Genomic DNA, 21,338 nt, shown 5'->3' with positions numbered 1-21,338 from the left:
TTCCTTCCACTATTAAACATTTACATGTTATTAATAAACCATAATAATAATAATAATAATGTTTTTCTTTTTCGCTTTGTATCTTGTGTATCATAACACTACAAATATTGGATGCACATGAGTGCAACGTCGCAGATTCTAATCAGGAGTTGAAAGCTGGACTATTCCATTTCACGAATCACGAGGCGCAGCGAGTGAAATAGAAAAGCCAGATTTCACTAAGCGATAATATTCTGCTACATTGCACGAACAAAATACATTCAATATTTGTTTTATATCACTCACACATTTGATATTTTTTCACAATACTGACACAAACTAGACACGGAAACTTGTTCAACCCACACTCGGAAAATTCTACAAACACCCTCTAAACAACTTGAACGACTCCACACTGGACACCAACCTTGTCACTTGCAGCACGATCTTGTCTTATTTGGACAAATGGGCTGGGAACAAATATTTTGGAGACGACGCTGAAAACACGGGTTCAATGTCCGCAAGCGTCCAATACTTATTTTAATATTGGACGGGCCTGTCCAATGTTGTTTTGGAACGATATTACGCGCCGCGACGTGTCATGGTTATAAATACATAGCAAAGTAAGGAATGACACGTGACATGTGTCCCACCAATCAAATGACAAGGATCTGTGTGTATGGTATATAATATTAGTTATCACACAAGCAAGAGTGGAATACGGGAAAATATACCTTAGTACTTCTGCATCCCATATCCAACTCTGCCTTCAGCCTCCTTGGATATGAAATGAGATGCAGATAGCACTATTTTTCCATATTCCACGAGCACACGTGATAATGAATTTATCTTCAAGCAAACTTGACAGGCAGATGGAGTTAGAACAGCGCAATTAATACGCAGAGTGCGATAAGCCATCCAATTCTATATAAATATCATACTGTTGTTGCCATGGATTTATCAATCAGAATCAAGGATTCAAGTTTGCCTGAAGATAATTATGTAGTAGGCTAACTAGAATGCCCAATGTTATAAAAATCACTAAATTCTTGCATATTCAGGACTCATAGAAAAGACGGCTATGTAAATTATAAAATCATGATAAATAGTTCTCCAAGGAGGGTGGGTCCAACTGGAAGTAATTACTTGTCTGATTTCCATAGACACAAGTATGGCAGTTAGTGAGAAGCCCGCCGACCAGGTAGTACTTTGCAACTGGGGATAATAGTACTTTCAAGTTCTTTCGAAAGTCAAGGAAGGCGAATAGTTTGATCATCTTTCCAAATTCCCACTCAACACATTCTCGCACTGATGACATTCTTGAGTTGAATTCTTGCTCCTCAGCTGTTACGTTTGCCCCTTTGAATGGAGCTTGTAGATAACGTCTGAGTGGATACGCAGGATCCCCGTAAAGTGCAAATGGCAATCCATTTCTATCGGTCAGATTTCTTCTCTCAAATTCTTGTAGAAGTCCACTCATGCGAAGGAGAGCGCTGTCATGTCTTCGCCCCTCTACTGGGCCGTACAGATGTGTAATCAATCCACAAGGTAATACCACTGACTGGAACTTTAGGGCATGTATCCTTTTGTGCCCATTATAGCACACTCGCTGATGATGAGTTGGCCTACAAATTGGGCGAACTGTCCCATCTATAAATCCAAAGCAATTCTGCAAAGGTGCCCCTTTGTCATGACCCAGGTCGAAATAAAATAGAGAAAAAATATATTTATGTCCTATTGAAAATACATTTTTTAAAAATCTATTTTTTTCCATTGTATTTCGACACCCCCCAAAATAGCGAAAAAATAGAATAGTGAAAAAATATCTTTTTAAAAAATACAGGTAAAATAGAGGTAAAATAGGTTGCTATTTTTAAAAAATAGCATGCTATTTAAAAAAAATTATGCTATTTTAAAAAAATACAAAATGGCGTCTGTCCAAACAACTGTTATAATACGTGGACATACATGTTAATAGTACACATGTCCTTGTGGACAATAGGCATCTTTAGCAGTCCTCAAACATACAGTACATGAAGTGAGCAAGCAATACGACTGCATAAGAATGGAATAATTGAGAAAAAATACATGTATGTCTATTACCATGAACAGTAATAATGCTGTGACAACACAGTGTCCAAACAATTAACATACACATACATCATGCACCATCAAGTTATTAAAACAGTTTGGTTCAACATGCTACGGTTGTGCGTGCTTTTTCAGCAAAATACAGCTTGAAATGGTACAAGAATGTTACTCATAATTGTCCTGGAAAATCTACTAACCATGTGGTGCACTTGTCACTCCATTACAGTGATTTGGATGCATTTTAACCCCAGATATACTTGCCCCCATTGCACACATCTCTACTGCAGCTGTGCTTCACAAAGGGCTCTCAGAATGCAACTGACAAAATTCAAACTTGCCACACACAACAGGATGTTTATCTAGTATGCAAATTAAGTGCTTGGCCTTCAGATTGTGTTGTACTGAGCATATGTCTACAAAATAGCCAAAAAATAGTCCATGGTTCTCATAAACATGTGTAAGTGTCCAGAAAATAGACGAAAAATAGACTGTGAACCACACAAAAATGTCTGTCTCCAAAAATAGTCATAAAATAGCGTGCAGTTTTAAAAATAGAAATAAAATAGAGTGGCAACATGTACTCATTTTGACGTAATAGAAATAAAATATATTTTGTTCCTATTTTCTAGGAGAAAATAGCTTAAAAATGTATTTTCAATAGGAAAAACATAGGATTTTGCCAGAGATTTTCTATGAGGGGAATAACATCCGCATAAATTTGTAGCTGTGCACGATCTAGCCATGGATTATCAAGGGATAGAAATCGATGGTGATGCAAATCATACAAAAGTTCAACGGTCTCATTGATAACCAGTGAAAGTGTGGATTTTGGCCTCCCGAACAACTCCTCCAAGTCAGATAGGCGATTTGGGTAAGCAAATCTTCTGAGTACCATGCAAAGAGCATCAAGACCACTGCAAGTGGACCCGTTCTTTAAAATTAGTTTCTCAGGAAGTCCAAGTAAATCTCGTAGCCGGTAAATGTCATCCTTCAAAAATCTGAACTTATCCAAGCACTGATTATTTGTAAGTGTCACTATATCAAACCTGGGCCACTCTGGATTGAATGTGACTCTCGTTGGTATCGGTGCATTGGCCAAGAGGAGGTACATCAAATCGTTATCTTCATCTTCAAGTGCAAAATCAAGTAGTCTCATGGGCGCTGCCATCTTGAAGAGTGCGCCCTCAACAGTTATCCTAAATGTAACCGTGAGGTCATAATCGAAACCCTTCTGCTTGTCGCGTCGGAACGACTGCGTACACGTTCGTGACGTGTAGCTAATTGTAGTCGTGCACACTAACCGTTCGCAATCGAAACCTACCTAATAAAGTAAAACGGCCATAATTTTCTTAGTTTTTAAGAGGATCATGTTGCCATTTTCCATGAAAATTGATTCGGATTGTACTTTTTTTCCGTTTAAACACTATATTGTTTCAGTCAGATATAATTTGTGTTGTTCAACGCTTTCTCATGACCACACTATTTATTTTAATCATATTAAATTCATTTTAGACAGCTACCCTCTAATTTCAATAGGCTTGTGTCACATTAAGGGCATTAAATTTCAATAGGGAACATCAAACACTATATTTAATGCTCTTAGAGCAGTAGAGTGGTGTCCGCGGAAAAAATTCATCCGAATTAAAGTCAATTCATTTGGTTCAAAACACAACACACTGGCTTAAAGAGGTACATTTTCAAAAGTGCCAGTGTTATGAACTCAAATTTGGCTCAATGTTTGGTCGTGATGTCATCATGAGGAAGTCCACATTAAATTGCGAAAGGGAACATCAAACACTATATTTAAAAACAATTCAAGCAGTAGAGTGGTGCGAAAAAAGACGTTTTCCGTGGGCACACTTTAAATTTTGCCGACGAAAATGTTAACTTATTTCAAAAGAGTTCACAACCACCGTTAATAAGGATTTTACCATTGTACTGAACGACACAGGCCATAGTCCCCAGGGCGAACTTTACTTTCAATTTGTTTCCAATAGTACTATAGAAGCGAGGGCGTACCGCTCGACTAGAAGAGAACGAGGATAGACTTGACGTCTTTAATTGTGAAGAGCGCCACCATTTGTTAAACATGCCTGTGGCGGACAGCACGTGTTATCTGTATGCTGGAGTTAACGTAAGGCACAACGACGTTTCCCCGATTTTCTTCATACAGGGTTGCCAAATTTCTTTGTTGACGAACTTCAACTTCATCATTAAAATGCTGGTACTATTAGTTACTTTAATTATGCTTTTTGTTGAACCTTTGTGAACAATTTCAGTGTCTTTAAATGAAGTCCGAAATACAACTTTGAAAACGGTGGCGTCCGGAAATTGGGCACAAAATCGGCTCAGTAAATGTGGCGTGCTTGAATAAAACAAAACTATGAAAACTCCAAAGTCAATGCCTCAGAATCTTTGGTTGATAAATTCTGATAAACCATCATTATCTTTACTTACACAGTACTTCAAAGTTTGTTAGTCCGAGTAACTTTGACCCAACTTATTGCCTTTTTAACATTCGGACATGGTCTGGTGATATTAGTGGGGTCCGAGCTAATGCTGTATGCCCAGCAACACAATTCTGTCACTAACCCAAAAAACCTAACATAGCCCAATAAAAACATGAGATTTTACCTCAAAACGGCCTCCAAATTACTAGATACGCCACCTGAGGTACAAGTAGACATCGATAATTAAGATGCTTGTAGTTGTACTGAAGTTTACTTACAATCCGGGTGAAAAGTGAAAATTCCCATTCAATTCCGAGAGCTCCCCTCAAGATCGATTGTGAAATTTTCTACTCATCATAATCGATGCATGGCGCGCGCCCGGTAACGGAATCGTACTCGGGATACAGGAACCATCGAATGTACGTGGGCATGAAGACGACATCGCGTCGTTCAAACATTAACATGAATCGGAAAATTAACGTGTTCACGATCGTGAGGGGAGCTCTCGGAATTGAACAGAAAATTTCACTTTTCATCTGGATCGTAAGTAAACTTCAGTACAACCATCTTAATTATCGACGTCTACTTGTACCTCAGGTGGCGTATTTAGTAATTTGGAGGCCATTTTGAGGGTGAAATCTGATGTTTTTGTTGGGCAATGTTGGGTTTTTGGGTCAGTGACAGAATTGTGTTGCTCTGCATAAACCATTAGCTTGGACCCCACTATCGCTAGACCATGCCCGTATGTTAAGGCGATAAGTTGGGTCCAAGTTACTTGGACTAAAAGTTTGTCAGAAAATGATTTTTTTATGGCAGTGGATATTTTGCCGGAGACGGCCAAACGTTAGTTTGCAGCATATGCACTGAACATGTGCAGTTAGGCCTACTGTTTTTTGGTACTTAAACATTTTCCGGTGACAAATTTTAGTCTGGCTCCATGCCAATATTAACTTCGTATTCACAAGATAGGAATCAGACCATTTTATAATTTCGGACTTTATTTCACTTTAAAAATAAATCCTCCAGAGCAACAAATCTGAAAAAGAAAATGTAATACTCTGCAATAAAATGTTTGAGACATGTTAAAATAACAAAAGAAGGATATTCTTATTTATTTGGGGCCATCCCCCCCCCCAAAGAAACCTTAGAAATGTGGCAGGGATCGGGATCGAATCCAGGTCATCCCTCTCACAAGGGCCTTTGCTTAACCACTACACCTAGTGTGCTACACAACTTTTGGTGGGAATTTAATACATTGTATAATTCAGCCCTATCTAAAGAGTACTGCGCCCTCTGTTGATATGATGATTGCCACCGGCAAACCTTTAGTAAACGTTAGTTTGCCGGCATTACCTCCGGCAAAATATCCACTATCTTTTTTTTTTGGACGCATATAGCTTGAGTTAACTTGAGAAACTCCAGCTCCAATGCTTATTTATCGCATTAAATTAGAGCAGGAGGCAGAACTACGTTAAAAAAAACTAGATCGTAAGATGCCCGAGATCCGGGACCGTGTATATCCCCCAGTGTTGCAAAAATGGTCCATTTTCCCTCTATTATCCCAACCAAGATTCTTTAATCCATATCTCATGCAGTGAAACGCCACTATATACAAATGTATAGTATTAGCCTTGAACGTGGCATTGTATAACGAACACCACTATAACAAACATTATTTGACTATAACAAATAATCCCCATGGGCTCCCAAAATAGTAAATTTTATTATAGTTAATGCAAAATCAATATAACCATGCTATAACGAACAACCACTATAACGAATACTGTCAGTCGACTCCACCATGTTTGTTATAGCAGCGTTTCACTGTTTGTAACTCCAGCTCCAATGCTTATTGCAATTAGAGCTGGAGGCACAACTACGTTAAAAAATCTAGATCGTAAGAGGCCGGAAATCCAGGACCATATATCTCCAGTGTATTCCAAAATAGTCCATTTTCCCTCTATTAATCTAGGATGCCACTTTTTAGGTTAACCTGAATTCAGAGTTGTTTTTTTTTTTTATAAGACAAATTAAAAAATGTTGGATTTGGTCTGAAACATAAAAAAAAACACTTTTTGAAAGGGGGTAATTTTAAGGGTAGTTTCAGGGTTTTTTTGGTAATGTTTCAGGCTGATTATCCCAACCCAAATTCCCTAATCCATACCAAATACCATGCAGCAGTCATTCATGAAGCTAATAATCGACCTCAAACTGAACAAAAGAAAGAGTGAAAACATGTATTTCACTGACAAATGTTCCATTTGACTTGATCATCCATCCTTGCACTATTTCATGCCGAAGCATTATAGACTCTGATTTTGTTACCAACAGACTTTGAATGATGTTATTTGACCCCTGAAAATTGAGAATCAGCCAGAGCAGTCCTGTATGGCGGTCGTGTGGAAAGGATGCAACCGTGTGGGATGGCCGTCACTACAAGCAGTCACTTCTTGGTAAGCCAAATGTGATCATTTATTAAGTTGCCCCATTCATGGGGAGGGGGGGGGAGGGGGGGGTTTGACTTTTTTAGAGGGAGGGGAGATGGGGCAACTAGAACCAACTTTTCAGCCCTTTTCACACTAGAGCCTCTCAACCTGGGTTGAACTCAACCCTGGGTGAACCCAGTGCCGCCCTGGGTTGAGTTTTTTATTTCAACCCTGTGTTCAACCCCACATCATTTCACACTTGTTTCATGCAAATCAAGCTTGTCATGCTCAGGTACTACTGTTTTGAACCCTGGCCAAAATTTCAACCTGGGTTGAAAATCTCAACCCTGGTCTGGAGCAGGGTTGAGTTCAACCCGTGGTGAAATCAATCTCAGGGTTGACACATGGTTGAAATTCTTAAAGTGTGAAACGATACATGTTTTCAACCCTACGCCAACCCCGAGATTTGTCTAGTGTGAAAAGGGCTTCACTTTAATAGAGAGAAAGTAAGTTGAGAAACCATAGTCGCAAGCCTACTTCTGGACCCCTTTCCCGCAAGACTCATGAAAATCCACTTTGTTCACCAAGCTAGCTGGCATGTTTAGAGTAAAGAATAACTAGATGTATATGTGTTTTGAACTCATTACAAGTGTCCCCAAATAGGGTAAAGTCACAGAGTTTCGTGGCTGTCCTTTAAAGCAATATGCCTTCAGAAACCACCAATGTGGATACAATTGGGACCAGCCATGTTTACCCATCCTATCAAGATGGTAAAAAGAGAAAACAGGTCACGATGAAGCCATTTTTGGTGAGAGCAGTGGCCCAAAACATTATTTTAAGATGTTTTTCACAAATTTAGCATCAGAGATTACAGTTGTTTGAGCTGGAAGGCACAAATACCAGCTGTGCAAGTCAGAGTTTGGGATGTCATAAGGTTTAGTTCAACAAAATAATATTTAAAAGACTAATCATACAATTTTGCTAATAAATGGCCTTATCCCAGGGACTAAAAACATGAAAAAGGATGAATGCATTTATTTCTGCTCATTTCAAAATTATACATTAAATTTGAATAGAATTAATTACAGTAGAGTTTGAAAAGTTTCTTGAAAATTTATAATTCTTTGTTAAACCTAAAAACTGCAGTGATTAGTATAATTGTTTTCATTAATTTCAAGTTGAAATGGCAACCAAATAGGTACAACAATGAAAACAGAGATCTGGAATTTAATTCTTGGAAGGGCAAGGACATTTCAAGGAGGCAGTCAGGCAAAAATCAAGGCAACAGAGGCCATAGCTTCCTGAAATTCAATACCATTGATTTGAAAATTTGTTAAAATGTTTGGCAACCTTTCACACTTGAAATTTGTAACCTTCAAAGAAAATAGTACAAATTTCCATCAAGATAATCCCTTGTGAGTAAAGTTTGCAAAACTTAGTGAATATTAAAAGACTAATTTTTAAAGTAATCTTGATTAATTTTGATTGTGTAAAGGTATATTGTGCATAGGATCATTTGCTCTTTGCAGGTTTTTTTTTTTTTCCTGAGGCAACAAAAGTGTTCAATATTTTAAGTAGGGTGCATAACAAGCATTCTGTTCAAGTCTTAGCTGAGTGGTTACTATGTAATTTGGAGAAAACAGAGAAAACATAATGCACAAGTCTTTGGATCTCGTAACTGGATTCTGTAGGCACCCCATTTTGAAACCACCTTCAATGTTTGTTTTCTGACAATACCATTTCAGGTGGAATTATTTCACAGGGTGTTTGTTACCAGTCCTATAGTTCTTCACTTTGAAGTTTCTGTCATTAAATCGGTAGGTGCTTATCTGGGTAATTGCAAATGATCCTACGTGGCTTTAAAAAGTGAAGTTAACAGAAATACAGAATAATTAAACGTACAGGCTGTAATTTCTATTATCAGAAAATGTAATGTAAAGATAGCACAGTATACAATGAGTAGATGTATATGTTCTATTAGGAACAAATTGAAGAATATACACATAAAGGGAATTTACAAAGTCTTGTTGTGACTACTAAGATCTACATACAGTGGTGAATTGTTAAACTCTTAAAAGTCTACTTGAACATTTATTTTTTTTTACAAAAGATTTATACTTTGCAACAAATAAATAATTGTTGCTAAAACACAAACTGAATTGATGATTTTTGTTCATTTTCAAGTTTTCTGAAATGGATTGTGACGAAAAACGTGAATTAGAAATTTGCTATTTGGGACCTTTTCAAGGTGGCAGTCAGGCCAAAATCAAGGCAACTCAGGCCGTATAGCTTTCTGAAATTCAGCTTCAGTCGAATTGATTTCTAATCATTCAAACTGAAGGGATATTTGACAGTCTGAGAACAAATGTCAACAAAATTTGAAATTAAGATAAAAACATTCTGATAAACATGAGTCTTAATTCTGTGAATTAAGACAGGAAACCAAATTAATTTTCACTCATCTTTAGCAAACATTTCAATGAGTAAATTATCTTCAATATACATGTAAGCGTATCGTAAATTCAAATGTGTAAACGGAAACTGCAAAAAGTAATGTCAAAACTGAGTAAATAAAGGCTTATTGAACAGTAATCTGAGTACTAACTGTCGTGCTGAACGTACATGCTTAAAATGTATATCACAAAATACTTCTCAAGGATGAAGTGCTTGTAAAACTGTCTCAAAAGTTCTATTAAAAAGCACAATACATAATGGATTACATGTAGATTTTCCATTAGGAACCATTTTCAGAATCCCAGGGAGTTTTCGAAATCTTGGCTATGTCTCCAGCTTTGGCTTGTACTATTTAAAGCCTCTGATGAGGTCAAGAAATAAACCTCATGAACACTGTCAACACAATTCTCCATTCTGTGAATGAAGATCTGAAACCACATTAATAGAATGAGCTTTGTCACTCATCTTTAGGATACATTTGGACAAGCCAATTGACTTGTAAAGCAGCGTTTTATTAATTAAATCTGTACATGAAACTGCAAAAAAGTAACACAAAATTAACTGAGTGAATAAAGGCTTATCTTAAACACTAATATGCACATATTTGAACTGAGTAATGCATTATCTTGAACACTAATCCTAACACAAAATTGAACTGAGTAATGCATTTGTAAAGTTATAATTATTCAAAATAAATGTTAAGAATGTTAAATCTCAAGAACGAAATGATCCTAAACATTTCTCAAGTCTTGTTTATAAAGATAGCAGAATATATACAGCAACTTCCATCAGGAACAATTTAAGAATCTTAATTGTGTTTATGAAATCTTGGCTTTGTCCCTGGCTTTGACTTTGGGATTCATGATTTTTGTACGCTGATGTAAACTTTATATTGGTCCATTTTCTTCATTACAGACACAAAATCCTGTCACACAAGGCCAATGGTTGGTTGGTGCATTTTCACTGAGTTTGAATGTGGTAGGATTCTTAGGAATCTAGAGCCAGAGATGAAGCGGAAGCCACAAGGAAGCCGGGGTTTTATAAACACCACAGAAAGTTGGTAAGTATTGGATAGATTGATGGCAATCCATGTACTGGGTGAGGGAGGGGTGTTGGGTTGAGGAGGCGGGGGTCATTACATTCAAACACCTCAACACCCACTAAACTCCCCTCTCCTTTCAAATTTACCTTTTAATTTAGACAAACAATAGATTCAAGTCATCATGCATGTAAGATTAAAACAAATTGTCCCCCAATCAAATCTAATGTAGCTGTAGTCAAATCACTGTTTATATAAGACTTTGTATAGTAACAAAATGTAATTGATGCACTGTTTATTTAAGAATTTGTATGGTAAAATGGTTCACATCAGAGGGATCTGGCAGTTTGGATTTTTGAGGAGAGATGTGATATGACTGGGACATGAATGTTGATTGGTGCTGTAATGACTGGACAATTTCATCCTCAACATTTGCTGTTGGGATGATGATGATTGCTAGCCAATGTCATGTTGGATGACATCACACCTTGTGATACATCTTGATGAAGTAGTGTTCAGCCACTGCCAGCTGGCCATTGGATGTGAATGTGATTCCAAGTGGGAAACACAGACCCTGATCCACGCAATCAAGAAACCTGCCATCTTGGTCATAGTGGTGAATATGACCAGTGCCAGCTGCACCTTGGTCCACTGCAAGGTAGATGCCTGAGCTGTCACAGCATACACCATCACACCACACTGGCCCACCATTGATAGTTGGTTTGATGGTGGTGTGTATAGAACCTTTACAGTCGGTAATATCCACTTTCTTTGTGTGGAATCCACTGACCACAACTCTATCAGTGTCGTCATCAACAGCCAGGAATTGAGGTGGAGTCTGCACTGGTATGGTGTGTAGGATCTCACCATCAGTGGGTCTGTGTTCAGTCCACACCATTCTTTCTATGTCTCCTACTAAAATAATACCGTTTGTCCTGACTGTTGTGCTCTTTAGGTTCACTTGTGTCTCCTCAACCTCACTCGGTGCTACCGTTGGGAATTTGAAGTCAAGAGTGTTGTCCTTCATGTTGAACACCTTGACATACTTGCTTCCATCTTCCAACACAAGCAAGCGTTGCTCAGGATTGTGGATGGCTGCAACTGCCAGTGGACCTGTGGGTAAAGAAGAACTCAAATGTAACATATGCACAGTATGTAAATGCACTGTCACTATTCTCAGTCCCCATGAAATACAACATACCTAATGAATACATGGCCTGCCTCAAAGCCCGGTCATGTACAAGTAGTACATCAACATTGTGTTGTCTCCAACCACCATACATGTTGTGAATAACTGGCACGTCTTGGAGACTCTGTTTGCAAATACATGAACATGTGCCTGTACCTGTACCTCGATGTACATGTACTCTCTGTGCTATTCTCATGGTTCAAACCTTACAAATATATTTAGTCTTGTATTTAACTGTTTATTTTTTAGCTAAAAAAAGTTATTAGATTTTCAAATGAAGCATTGAACAAAATATAGAGCAATTTTTAGTTATCAAAAGTTTAAAACTTTGAATTAATAACTCAGTTCTTGCAAAGTACACTAATGCCTGCTGTATGTCAGAATTTACTTGAGGTTTGCATTTGTCTATAAAAAATGGGTGGTTGGACGTGAAACTATGGTACAGTACATTCGTCAGTTGTATGTTTTAGAGAGAAAAAAGGAAGAAATGAACTTAAGCATTTTTAGTCCAAGCGTTCAAAAACTATTATTTACTTGTCAAGTAACTTCTGGCTTAAATGCATCTTTTCCAAAGTTTCCCGACATTGACTTCTAGTCTGATGAGGTCAGCATTATGAAATTTGAGAAAGTATTTTTATTGTCCAAAGAATATTTATGAGCAATTTGAAAAATTGTTGACAAATGGTCTTTAAATACCAAGAAAAAAAATATAACTTATTGAAACATGCCGCTAGAGCTTACTTAAGCTACACTGGTGCCCTCATGGTTTTTATTGGCTGTTTTGGCAACTGGCCGAAACTGCCTTGTTTTCGTTAAGATTTTTTTTTCTTTTTTTTTTCCAGTCATTTTTGCCCATAGCATTTGTACAAGTTTTTTTGTTACTGGCACTTTGGCCTCTAAAATCAACCGGATTGCCTTTATACTCGGCACACACTTAGACCAGCATCTGCAGTTGATCCTCGAACATTGACGTCATCATGTGTCACGTGACGTCACATTATATGCAATTTTTCTGTTGTGACCATTTTCTAGCAGAATTCGGCTAGATCTGACAGATGGGCTCTATCTCCACAACTGCAGGTCCGATTGGGTTGAAAGTTGGTATTTACCTAGACCAGGATGTCTTATAGATGAATACTCGACATCATGACAACGTCATCATGTGACATATGACGTCATATAAAATAAATATATTTTGAAGGCCTATATCTCCTGAACTACCGTACAGGTCCTATGGGGTTAAAAGTTGGTATGTACCTAAACCGGGATGTGTTATAGATGAAAATTGAAGTGACGTCATGATGACGTCATCATGGGTCACGTGACATCACGTTAAAGATTAATAGATCTTTGAAAATCTATATACAATCAACCGTAAGAGACCTGAACTTGACGTTTACAGGAATGGATAGAATAATCCAGGGTCTTCATTTTTTTTTATATTATGTGCAAAATCACGTGACCCTTCCTTCCGGTTGAACCGGAAGTGCCTTGAAATTTAAAATTGGTGAAAGATGTGAACTTGCTTTCAACGATGTATGCTATGGCTTAGTTGTTATTTACAAACAAAATATAGTTATAGATGAAAATTGATGTGACGTCATCATGACATTATGACGTCACATGTGATGTCAAAAATCAAAGCCCTATGGGAATGTAATCACATATTATATTCACTAGTTCCTGGATGTAACTTATACATGAAACTTTCCATGGTCACTTGCCACAAAAAAAATCCAAAACAGCCCTGTTTTTGTCCACAAACATAAGTCTAGGTTTCTTTAAAGTTATTTTTTTGTTCTTGTTTTTTTCTTTTTCAGACTTTTGTCCATAGCATTTGTACACGTTTTCATTGTGCCCAGCACTTTGGGCACTAAAATCAACCCGATTGCCTTTGGCACACGCTTAGACCAGCACCTGCTGCTGTGTCATCATGACATCACCAGTCACGTGACTTCACAATATAGGTTCATATTTTGAAAGCCTACATCTCCAAAACTGCAGGTCCGATTTGGTTGAAACCTGGCATGTACATTTTTAGAAAGGGATGTGCTATAGATGAAATTTAAGTGACGTCACGATGATATAAATGTGACGTTACGTTATAGATTAATGTATGTAGATCTAATCTATGAAAATCAATATAAAATCAACCGTGAGAAACCTAAACTTGAGTTTTGCGGGAATTGATAGAATAATCCAGGGTCTTCAATTTTGATATTATGCGCAAAATCACATGACCCTTCCTTCTTGTTGAAACTGGAAGTGACTTGTAATTTGAAATTGGTTAAAGATGTGGAATTGCTTTCAATGATGTATGTTGTGGCTAGTTTATTCTAAATTAACGGTGACGTCATGAAATGTTAGAGCGCCCTCTAGCAGCAGGTTGTTATAGTTAATTTCAGATGAAAATTAATGTGACGTCATCAGGATGTCATTACGTAACATGGGATGTAATAATTTAAAGCCCTATGAGACTGTCATCACATATTTATATGCCACAATTTAGTATACCTACATCCTTCCTGGATGGTCTTGAAAATATGTCACATATGTCGAACAAAAGTTACCGAAACAGCCCTGTGTTTGCCCACAAACATAAGTCTAGTGTTATTTGTCATTGAACATTTCCTGAATAAGTTTTATTGTAGTAAACTGCTTGTGTTTTCAAGTTACATTCATTATATTTTTAAAATTGTTTTAAATTTTATTTTAGCCACATCCAACAGCGCAAGCGCCAATAACAGGATAGATAAATGGAGAGAAGACAATGAGAAGAAGTTACAGTTTTAGAGGTGGGAGGAAAAGCCCAGAAGAATATTCTGGGGAAAACCCACGGAATCAGGTAGGGACTGAAAACCCAATCCACATATTGTCCTAGGCGGGATTCGAACCCAGGTCACAGCGGTGGAAGGCGAGGAAAGTACCGCTACGCCAACCTGACTCCCCGATCATTGCATATCCGGTAACCCTGGAAGCAAAGGTCAAACAGATTTGTGCCTGGGAGTCAAATACGATGCTCAAGGCAATTTCAATGTCTACCACCTCACATCAAAAGAACCTTATAAATCTGAACGTTAATGTTGTCAAGATTTGACATTGAAGGGGCACATTGTCCTGAAATAACAAAATGTTTGTTTTAAAACTGTTCAAACAAGTTTAAACAAGCTTTATACTGTATATGTGTCCATGATGTCAGACGATTTCAATGTACACAAATATATGGTATCCTGTGTGTGAGACTATGTGTACGTGTGCGACAGGATTCACGCTGCACCTAAACAGCTCAATTTTGAGAGTCAAAATTTATGACCCCCGAAATTCATTCTTGCAAGAATAACACACACACTGCCAACTTTTAACCCTAACCCTCAGGAAGCATGCATCCTCTTTCAAAATCCTCAAAAAAATTGCACTTTATGTTCAAATGAAGGATACCCAGCACCTGAATCCTTCAAAATTGTCAGACAGTCCTGCCTCAAAAATACATCCATCCTCAATCCTCCAAAATCCTCTTCTTCTTCAAACACCAGTCATCCTCAATCATCCAGGAGGGTTTAGGAAGGATGTTTGTGTGGACGTTAATATGCTCTTTGTAGCCCAATGGGGTGCTTTCCAGGATGCAGTATCTCTTTAAATCACTCTTTATTTGATAATCTGTGACGTCATTGTACATGTATATCACCATTTTTGTCACATCTTTGTACAACAGTGCATGTTTTACAATGTTTTGTCTTCATACAATGTACTTTGAACCGTAAGGGAGAAATTCCATTGGTTTTAAAACTCAAGCTGCTTTCGCAGTATTTTGAATTCACCAAAAAACTTTGACAGTTAACCCCAGAAGGTTAACCCCTATTTTGCTTGGTCTTAAAAAGACCAAGCAAAATAGGGACAATAAAGGGTCCCCAATTGTAAGCAAATACACACTTGGGTGTGTGTGGGTAGGCCTATTTTTGTGTTTAATGGCACACTGCGGTATTTTCGTAGGCCCCAAAATTTTGTGTACAAAAAAAACAATGTAGGCCCCCAAATTTTTCGTAGGACCTACTTGTACATGTAGGCACAGTGCTTACTGTGCCTATTGGGTTATCTGGGCCTGCATTATTGTCCATAAAAAAGCAAAGCACCAACACGAACACTACAGAAGAACAAAGAGAAAACCGAAGGCTGATCTTGATGGGGGCTTAATAAAGGGATCAGGCCTAGAACACTCTACTCACAGGGCAGATTGGTTTCTTTGTGAAACAACCTAAAGGTAACTTCGCTCTTTTCTAAAGGTTACAGACCCCCTAAAGAAGAATTTTTTTGGTGACATGAAGAGTTAAGTTGCTGGGAGAACAAAATCAAATTTGCACTGCCAGCGCATCAATTCCTTGCCAGTTTTTTTATTGGTTTTCATTCTCAGTTGTCAGATCTGCATGTGCACATGGAAGACTTAATTTCCACACAATTATGAAAGTTTGTGTTGATGGACATGTGCATGAAAGAAACTTACGTTGTAGGGGAATGGTTCCCTTGTGTTGTCCCTCATTGCTGCAGATGACCACTCGTTTGTTCCTATAGTCTGCCACAGCAATCTCACCAGGTTGAGTAGCAGTAATATCTACAACCCCATCAAACTTTCCTGGACCACTTCCTCTTTTACCAAACTCACGTAGCATCTCCCACTTGCCTTTGACGGCCAGCTTGCCCAGATTGATGTCACCAATCCTCTGACCCGGGGTGAAGCTCAGATATGAAAGCTTGGGATCAATCTGGGGAGGAGTTTGGCTCTTTGCTGATGATAGGAAAGAGGGAAAGCAAATCAGTGTCAGATGCAGTTATAATGATATCCTGGGATGTCCCTCGCGAATGTTGTTTACTTTGTAGCATCAATGTCAGTATTGACTGATGCTTATCATATGTTCTGTTGCGATCCTGCTGGAGTTGTTTGTTTTGTCAATCATCTTTGTTTCTTGAGTTGTTATCTAAGCTCTTATTTTATCCGCTTTGTCTGTTACAGCTTTCACAGTCTTTGTGACGTTCTGTGTAAACCTCTGCTAATTAAGCTTGTGGTGGAGTGGACAAAGAGTTTTCAAATCTTTTGATGTCTGCATGGGCATCAATTGGTGGGGGGTCCCCACTTTTTAAAGTGGTGGGGATGTCGTTTTCCCCTCCCCCACCACCACCCCTTTTCTGTCTGCAAATAAACGTTGTAAAATACGTATAGCTCAGAATATCTGAGTCAATGATTTCAAACTCAACAATTATGTTAAAATGATGATCTTGTGCTCAAAAATTGGTTAAAGTATTCAGCATATGCCTCAGATCAGATCACAGAGCATCTAGAATGCATAAATATTTTTTTTTGGGGGGGGCCACGCCATTAATTATGTTAAAATGATGATCTTGTGCTCAAACATTGGTTAAAGTATTCAGCATTTGCCTCAGATCAGACCACAGAGCATCTAGAATCCATACATTTTTTTGGGGCCCCCACGCCATTAGGTTTTGCTCTTTGCGCTCGCATTTGTTCTGGTCAAAGTATGTCCCCCACCCCCCTCTTTTGAGTAGCAATTGACGACCTTGGATGTCTGTGGTGAGACAGAAGCCTGTCCAGAGTCAGTGTAGTGATGTTTTGGTTTACAGTGGTTTACTACAGTTACAAGCTCAGCAGAGTATCTCTCACATGCCACCCTTGTGTTTCTGGCATTTAGACTCATCTTCTTCTGGTGTCTGTTTCACTGAACTAACCACCTTTTCTTGGTGTGAGACCTCCTCAAATATATCCCCATCAAATGGAAATTTGTTTTGAGGCCTTGAATGCGTGTCTCTGATGAGAGTACTGTCTCCAGTCAACACAAAGGGCAAGAAATCTTTGGTTGACCTCCATATACCGGCTGGTGTAGTATTTCTTCAGACATTCTGCACAACAGCTGTGCTGGCAATTCTTATGCTGTTTATATATCTGCCATGACAGATGTCACACTCGATGTTCTTTAGAGCTGTAGCCATTTTATGGGTATCCAAAGGGTATTTAAAAAGAAATTGGAAAGGTTATAATACAGCGATAACTTATTTTATTATAAATTAATAATGCACTGTCTATGTGAGTTTCAACCGGGCATAACAGACCAGTACCGGTATTTGTTTTCAATTGCTATTTTGTAACCAGAGCAAAGTTAATCAAGACATGGAATTAAAAAAATGGTGGTTGTTTTGTGGCCACTCATGTTATTACTCAATAGGTTTTGTTGGAACATTACCACTGTACATACTCTACATTTTGTTGTTTCAGGCAAACTGTGATTTCCTACTCTTGTATCGGTAAGCTAGCATTTAACCACATTCAAAATACACGAATGTAACTGACAACATTTGCTTACATCTTTTACATTCCCACCAAATCACTTAAAAACAAATTTTTCCAATTTGATGCAAAGAGCACAAATAGTTGAGGTGTTTGATGGGATGGATCCAGTGTACACCAGATTTACAAATCGCCCAATGGCAACTTTTGGCCTGGCTTAAAGCAAAGCAGAAGCCTGCACTTCTGTTGTGATGCGCAATATTGACGGTGTCAGTTGGTGCAAATTGAGCAGAACTGGCAGACACAGTAGTGGCCGCCACCGGGACCCACAACTCCATGTCCTGTGGCCCCCCAGGAACATCTCGGGTTAGCCTCTTCGCGCAGACAAAACTGTTCCTCCTCCACGTGCCATCCCAAGCCCCTAAAAAGGCAGGCAGCCATCCTCATTGTCTCCACATATTTGATCTGCTCACCTACGCGGAGAGGGTAACGCACCACATAAATGGCCATAAAAGTGTGGAATGCTGTCAGCCATTTATCGATATCAATTTTGTTTTTCACGGGGAAATCTGGTTTGCAGACGATCGAGCCATTCTCAAGTGCCAACTTCGGGATTCTCTCATGGATGATGACTAGAGAAGTCGCGGCTGTGTCATTAAATAAAAGCAGCAGATCAACGTACCTGTCGCTTCATATTTGTTTCCTAAACATTAATCGGGACTTGATAAATGAGGGTGCTTTGCCCTGACCCGACAAGTTCTGGTCTGGTCTAAGTATAAAGAATGGGAACTCAGTGCCGAGGCCGGTACAGGCTGGCTATTGCGAAGGTGAGTGACAGAAGTGTCATGCCTCGTATTACTACCAAATACACTAACCTGATCAGCCGTGTCTGAGTCAGTAAGTTAGAAATGTTCAGTGTTCATGGTAGGCAATGCTAGAGCCTTAGACTCACCCTGGATTCGTCGTTGGCGTGGTCCACTTCCCCTACTCGGTCCAGGAACTTGGTCAAGCTTCGGCTCCTCTGCTCGGTCCCAACCTTGCTGCTGGCATCCCACTTCCGGAGTCGTTACATCCTCCAGCTGTGACTGCCGTCCACGCACTCCTGACTGGATAGCACACAAACGAGGTGACCGGCGCAGCTTCCTGGCATCCTTCCCTTTCCCGGATGCTTGAGCTGAGGCTGACCGATTGGCTTTAGGCATCTTCAAAGGACAAGGAAACTAAAACACGTTTAATGGGAAAATGAAAGCTGAGAAAACATGGATGGCGTACACTTCAAAAGAAAATCTAAAGATGAGAAAATCAAAATTGAAAGCTGAGAACGTGAATAATGTTTCCACATTCATTTGCTGCAACGAAGTAGGCCTCACCACACGGCAACAGCCCAAGCATTGCCTCTATCCAATCACGTTACTCCTGGACTAGCCAATCAAACTTGTTAATACATTTTCATAAGCCCCAACCCATTCCTTAGGCAGGAAACCAGTTTGTGCAGAGTGTAAGAGAATTTATCGTTCAGTTGATAAAATTAATTCATCAATACTGCACTGTCCGTGTGAGTTTGGGCAAGAAAGACCAGTATTTCTTTTCAATTGCTTTTTAGCAGTCAGACAAAAGTTATCCTTTTTGAAACAGGACATCAAATAAATCCTGTCAAATTTTGAAGAGCTCTGACATTTTGAAGTGCTCTGATGGTTTGTTTCCACTCTTGTTATTACTCAATACTAGTAGGTTTTGTTGGAACATTACTACTGTGTGTACTCTTCGCATTTTGTTGTTTCAGGCAAACTGTGATTTCCTAAACTTGTATCAGTAAGCTAGCATTTAATCTCATTCAAAATATTTTCTTACCTTTTTTGAATCCCCAGTCTAATCTATTAAAGATGATGTTTATCACGTAAAGAGCACAAACAGTTGAGGCTTTTGATGGGGCAGATCTGGTAAAGATGGCGCTGGACAAACACAGCATCGTTATCAAGTCGTGTGACATGGTTTATATATATAGAGCTTGGGATTTTTGTTGTGCTGCATACGTATACATGTACAATCTGTATATATCGGTTTATCTGTGTACATATTTACTTGACACTTGAGTTTTGGACCTTAGATAGGTTCATGCATTCTATTTATATGTACATGCTGCACTTTGTAAAATTTCAATCGCATACACCTCACATACATTTAATTCCACTCAGTTTTTTTTTCAACCATCAAATAAAATAAGCTGTCAAAATATTTTGATCAAGTCCTTCATACATGTATTTCTCACACACAAAAGTTTCTTTAATCTTGTAAAAATACTGATCAAGAATTTTCAGTCTATCTGAAATTGGTCCATGCATATCCGTGCTACTGGGGGAAGTTGAGTGTAATGGAGTACGACAGAATTGACTGTACATAAATTTATAAGGGGCGACTATGTCCTGATCAGTTGGAAACCAAAACAAATCAAATGAGAGGAGTTGCCAAAAGTTACCCAAACAAACAGTGGTACACCCAATGGGGAGGGGTGGCTTTTAAAAAATAAATAACAGGACTGTGAAAAGTTTCGAATTTTCTTGGCTCTGTACTTAAAGATTCTAATTGAAGAATGTAGCTATAAAGACCATTGTTGATTATAAAATGCTATATAAACCAACTCAGAAGGATATGAAAACTGTCAATTCCAATCAATAAAAACAGTAATGTAAAAATAGACTCCTGTGATTTCTAAACCCAATGGACATCCATGACATGCAGATTAGTAAAATTTTTGTTGTCATCCAGTCCAGAGAATATTTTCCTCAATAAATCGTCTCGGTTTTCTTCTAAATATTTTCCACAGGGAGCAGCAGTGACTGGATCCCAAGTAGCAACTTAGAGGACATACCAGGCACAGCTGCAGCTAACAGGATGCCTAACTTCCCCCATCAAGACACTGTCAAGAGAGGATGGCTTTCAAATGAACAAGTAAGCATCTCACCCCTCCACCACCCCCGCTACACTCAATCAGCATGCGTTCATCAGGACTTGAAAACTGTTTACACTCAGGAATGAAGGAAGGGAGAGTCATCGCCAATAGAGGGCGCTGTGGCATATTTATTTGTTGGGGGATCTGATGAAAAGGTGAAACAACTGACATTGTCAGTGGCTCTGAAGACTTGCAGACTGGTCCAAGAAATCTGAAATTTATTTGACCAGCTGGAATCCACACATAAAAGTGTCTGCCTATTTTATGTGTCAAACAAAGTAATCCAAAAATAATAAGTTGATGAATATGTAATTGCCAAAACTTCTAGAAAAAAGTTCGTCACACAGTCATTAATAGTTAAACACGTGTGAAAGTTTGAACCCAATTCCACAGTTTCTGTTGTATGGTTCATCTGAGTTGTGGGATTCTGTTGGATTCAGGAGACTTCACTTTGTGGGTTTCTTTGGA

At 38.6% G+C, this 21,338-nt stretch overlaps 1 protein-coding gene across 2 annotated transcripts; it reads right to left on the bottom strand.

Moving 5' to 3' along the window:
• Nucleotides 1-10,455: 10,455 nt before the first annotated feature.
• On the bottom strand, nt 10,456-20,272 carry LOC119733392. 2 transcript variants are annotated; one of them, XM_038206971.1, is made up of 4 exons: nt 19,772-20,272; nt 18,873-19,122; nt 16,127-16,408; nt 10,456-11,552 (listed from the first exon to the last, which is right to left on the bottom strand). In XM_038206971.1, exons 2-4 carry the CDS (start codon nt 19,120-19,122, stop codon nt 10,921-10,923), a joined length of 1,164 nt encoding a protein of 387 aa, XP_038062899.1. In that variant the 5' UTR covers nt 19,772-20,272; the 3' UTR covers nt 10,456-10,920. The 2 variants fall into 2 exon arrangements, with proteins under 2 accessions (XP_038062899.1, XP_038062900.1); XM_038206972.1 differs by lacking the exon at nt 19,772-20,272 and having other exon boundaries at nt 18,873-19,130.
• Nucleotides 20,273-21,338: the final 1,066 nt, after the last annotated feature.

The sequence above is a fragment of the Patiria miniata genome, unplaced genomic scaffold (genome assembly GCF_015706575.1).
Source record: "Patiria miniata isolate m_02_andy unplaced genomic scaffold, ASM1570657v1 HiC_scaffold_25, whole genome shotgun sequence".
Taxonomy (NCBI): domain Eukaryota; kingdom Metazoa; phylum Echinodermata; class Asteroidea; order Valvatida; family Asterinidae; genus Patiria; species Patiria miniata.
Note: the sequence above shows the minus strand (reverse complement) of the source record. Positions and strands in the feature narration are given on the sequence as shown.